Source organism: Papaver somniferum, chromosome 5 (genome assembly GCF_003573695.1).
Source record: "Papaver somniferum cultivar HN1 chromosome 5, ASM357369v1, whole genome shotgun sequence".
In the NCBI taxonomy this organism is placed as follows: domain Eukaryota; kingdom Viridiplantae; phylum Streptophyta; class Magnoliopsida; order Ranunculales; family Papaveraceae; genus Papaver; species Papaver somniferum.
Window position 1 is genome coordinate 126,814,396 of NC_039362.1, and position 4,738 is coordinate 126,819,133.

A 4,738-nucleotide genomic window follows, 5' to 3' on the forward strand; every position below is an offset into this window, starting at 1 on the left:
AAGTTGCAGAGAGGTTTAATGGAGGGTTTTTTTTTCAGAGAAAAGTTCGGTTATCAAGAATTAATTTTTTCTTAACCGAACTCAGAGTTCGGTTGATTCGCAAAAAAATACTTTTAACCGAACTCCTTGTATTAGAACAACACAAGTCCATAAGTTCGGTTCCTTCGCAAAATAAGGATATCACTGAACTTTAGTTTACGAAAATAACAAGAAGTCCACAAGTTCGGTTCGTTCGCAAAAATGTTAAGTTTTCTTTGTAACCGAACTCTACCTTTGAAACTCCGTAACCGAACTCTACCTAATTCGCCAAGAAATAAATTTCGTGGTAACCGAACGTTTGCCTAATTGCATATATGCATATATAAGCCCAGTTCGGTTGATTCGCAAAATATGTTGAAGTTTGCGAACCAACCGAACTTCTAAGACTAGGTTACTTTTAACCTGCAGTTCGGTTGGGAACTTGGTTGCGTTGAAGTTTGTGAACTAACCGAACACACAAGATGTACCCAAATAAATTGTTAAGTTCAAAGTTCGGTTCCCTACCATTTTATCCCAGGTAACCGAACATTGCACTGTACGACCAAAACCTCCATTAACGAGCGAGTTCGGTAACCTGCGTGTTTGGAAAACGTAACCGAACTACACTTTCAGGTGTGTTCGGTTACATGTTCTTGACATATGGTAACCGAACTGGCCCAAATCTACATAAAAAATTTCATTTTTTTTGAAAGTTTGGAGCAATTCAACCAACATTATCTAAGTTTGAAGCCTACCCGGGTATCCAAATACCCTTCCTCCGGTTGTGGTTGGTAAAATCCATCGTTTTTAATGTTTTCCTTCTTCATCTCCTCTAACTTTACTCTCTCAGTAATTCTACTTCTTTAAAAAAAAACCATCTGATTTTTTAATCTCACTAATTATTTTTAACTTAATCATCTCACTAATCATTACACTAACTATTATTAACACTAACTAATCATCACCCAAATAAATCAGGAGGGTAATTTAGGTATTAATATAAATATCTAGATAAAGGGTGACCTAGATTTACTTCTAATGTCTTTACCCAAAATAAAACCATGGTCCCAAAAAAACCATGGTCCCAAAAAAACCATGGTCCCAAAAAATCGTTCTTTTTTTATTTAATTTCATTGTAACGAATGGGTAGAGCCCAAGAACCAAATTGGGCTTGTAACTCGTTAAATAATTTTAAACACTGATTGAAAAAAAGCGATTCCTGCTAATTCATAAACTAGAAAGCTGAGTATTTCAATTTGTCATAAGAACAGCAGATTACAATAAAACCCCATATAACACCATGACTTGCATTGTCTTGAATAGTTTCAACTACTTCAGTAAAGTCATCAATCCACACTTTACAATGTAAAAACAGCCGACGAACAAGCAGGTATACAAGAAAGCAAGAACCAAAAGCAGAGATGAGTAAAGAAAGATGGGTCGAAACTTGGAACTATTACTAATATACATCTGGAAGGAAGAATTTAACTCTAAACAAGATAATATCAAAGTTTTCTCTTAACTGTTAACATAAGTAAACCTATGACAACGGAGGCAAGAAGTAAAAGTGTAGACAAGCATACAGACATGAATTCCTTTTCACAGTCATAAAAAGAAACATCAACATAAATCACTGAAGTGTGCATTTGTGTATTGTATTACCCGAGAAGAGGCCGTTTTCGTAAGACAGGGATTTCCACAGAAATAGCTCACTTTCATGTCATAGAATTCGCCATAATCCACCTCACGTTTGTCCTCATAAACTCAAGAAGGAAAACCTCTTCATCATTTTAATGGACTAAAGATTGGGCACTGTCTCGATTTAAAGCAAAGAGATCAGGAAGAGCAGCGCTAGTAGAGAACCTTAACCATCCCATTTTCTCAGTGTATCCAAACAAAGGTGGCAAAATGGACCCAATCACAATTGCTGCGAAACTTACGAGCATTACCTTGAATGAAGCAAGAGCTAAAACCACACAAATCAATATAGTTGGAGGAACACACATTAATATAGAACCAACTGTTCCAACAGGTATTTTATAAGGCCTAGCCACCGCATGGTACTTCATCCTTAAGCGAATAAATGCTATAAACTCCAGTATCATCCCAAAACAGTAAAGAAAGTTCTCTGCAGCGACAATCTCTTGAAAGCTCATTGAGGACAACAAAAGCACTCCTGAAGCAGAGAACAAAATACCAACTGAAGGGGTACCATAACATGATCTCTTCCCAAAGAACTCCGGAATAATTCCACGCTCTGCCATCCCGAGAAGTTGGAAAGAATCACTACTCATCTCGGTTACAAAACACCCCATGTTTGATAATGCTGCAGCAGCTTGTACCCAATATCTCAACCAGACCCCTCCTATGATTTTTGCAATGTCTGAAAAATATCCATCAGTCCACGAATCACGTTCAACTGGGACAGCACCCGTACCAATAAGAAGAGGGAAGAAGTACGCACAGACAACCAAGATTAAGGCGTAAAATAAAGCCTTTGGAAGAGTCTTTTTGGGGTTATCAACTTCTCCAGCCAGAGTACTTATCGAATCCCAATAATTCAAATTCCAAAAGAGCGTGTTCAGATATAAACCCCAACTGACGTTATGAATATCTACCACAAGCCAACTGGAAGGTTCCAATTTGGGGATTGAAATAAGCCCCATAATCACGAAAGGAACAATTGAGAAGACTCCTAAGAAGACAGCGAACCACCCTACAATAGTTAAACCTCTATAGTTCATGTAAGTAAAAGCTATTGTTAAAACCACAACTGCCAACGCCCTCGGCCAACCTCCACCTAAAGCAGGGATAGCTGATTTCAAATAATCCAGAAACAAGACAGGGTACAAAGCATTATCAATAACCCCGCTAAGCCATTTCATCCAACCTTGCATAAAACCCCAATAAGGACCCAAAGCTGATGCAACCCAGGTTACATAACCTCCATTTTCTGGAAACATGGTACCCATTTCTGCAGTGATCAGTGCTTCCGGCACACTCCATATGAACGGAAAAACCAAGAAACCTAATAGAGCAAGGAGAGGACCAGCTGCCTTAACGGTATCTTCAATACCAAATGGTCCTCCAGATACCTCATAGAAGATGAGAAAAATGAGGGGCACCATAGAAACTTTTTTGATGTTATCTAACACTGGAACCCCTCCCATATCAACTTCAGTATACTGCACATTATCGAACTCCCCCATTTGAACTGCAGCTTCCTTAACTCCTGTGTACCTAAATTTCTACAGTAAAGAATTCAAAGCTTCATTCAACCTAATTCATAAAGCTACTAAATTTCTAGAGATAATATACAGAAACCAATCATGCAGCACCATTCAGTTGGGGAAAACTTAGGATTAGAAGCAATTGACATCTAATTAACCACAAGAACTGGGTTTCTCTGAGATTGAAGCAGCAGGTAGTAAAGAAAAAAAATCATTGAAAGTAAAACAGAATTAAAAACAAAAGTGATGGGTTTTATCTATGATGATTCGTTCTCTTAAATTCTCAATTCCTTATCAAAAAAATGGGTAATTTCCAGAAGTTGAATTCAAGAAATGGGTATTGCATGAAAGATTTAGCTATGAAAACAAAGTAAAAGAAAGCTAGATTCTTTGTCAAGTGGATAAAAGAAAGAAAGTATAAAATTAACTCACCAGTCACCAGGGAAGTTAGAAATCTAATTAGGCTGGTTGGAGTAGGGGAGATATCATGATCATTCACCTCAAAGGCTCAAATACTACTGAGATGAATTTACGCCTGAAAGTCTCCTTCTTTCAGTAGTGCTTGTTAGGTAATAATATGCGCTCGATACTCCAATTAAAGTCATGATTTTTTCTCAAAAAAAATATTGAAAAAGTTATATACACCCAGACCCAGATTTTATTTTTGGTATTCAGACAAATTTACGAATAGAAAATTGAGAATCTGAATCACATGGGAAGTTGATTTCTGTGATAGTTTAATCTAATGGCTAAGATCGATTAGTTAAGAGTTTTGAGATCAGAAGAAACGACTCCCTTTCTTATTGTGTGTGCCCTACTAGTACCAGAGTGTCATGAAGTTTGATAATGACCTGTTGGTGTTACTGTTGTGAACCCTGAATTGGGATCCTGCCTCAGATTTTATTTTGTTTTTGAGGATATGACATTGAAAAGCATCGTCAAATTTGGATAGCTACGATAATGAACTCAGAATTTAGCTCTAATCATCAGCCAACCTACCACCGGCAACTGTAGGATTAGCGTTCCACGTGCCTGCTTTTTCAGCAGTAATTGCTTTTGCTCAGTTGTTTTGGGATTGACCGCTGTCTTCAAAAATTCAACCACTGGACTGGAGTAGTTTTACTTTTTTCAGCATTGTCCTATTGTACTACTTAAATAAAGATGATAGGAGCCAAATATGGGTACAAATCAAGCGATATGGCTGACATTTGTTTTAGCCCATTGAGCTTCATCGTGAGCAACTCCGTTTCCAACGCTATTAACAAATACAAAGGAGATAAATTTAAATTTGGTGATTAGTGCGTCACTCAATATGGGTTCTCGGACCACCCATGAAAGTTTTCACGTTTATTTGCTCCAAGATTTACAATGCGTCACTCGCAACAATGATTTGGTCAAGTTTCTTCTCCAAAGCCACCGTCGAAGAATCTTTAATTACACGAGTCTTTGCTTCTTCTGTAGAGAATTATACCAAATAAGTTAACTGAGCG

At 37.5% G+C, this 4,738-nt stretch overlaps 1 protein-coding gene across 1 annotated transcript; it reads right to left on the reverse strand.

Annotated features, from left to right (window-relative positions):
* Positions 1 to 1,250: 1,250 nt before the first annotated feature.
* On the reverse strand, positions 1,251 to 3,868 carry LOC113282636 (probable polyamine transporter At1g31830). The gene is made up of 2 exons (XM_026531681.1): positions 3,681 to 3,868; positions 1,251 to 3,266 (listed from the first exon to the last, which is right to left on the reverse strand). Exon 2 carries the CDS (start codon positions 3,225 to 3,227, stop codon positions 1,809 to 1,811), a length of 1,419 nt encoding a protein of 472 aa, XP_026387466.1. The 5' UTR covers positions 3,228 to 3,266; positions 3,681 to 3,868; the 3' UTR covers positions 1,251 to 1,808.
* Positions 3,869 to 4,738: the final 870 nt, after the last annotated feature.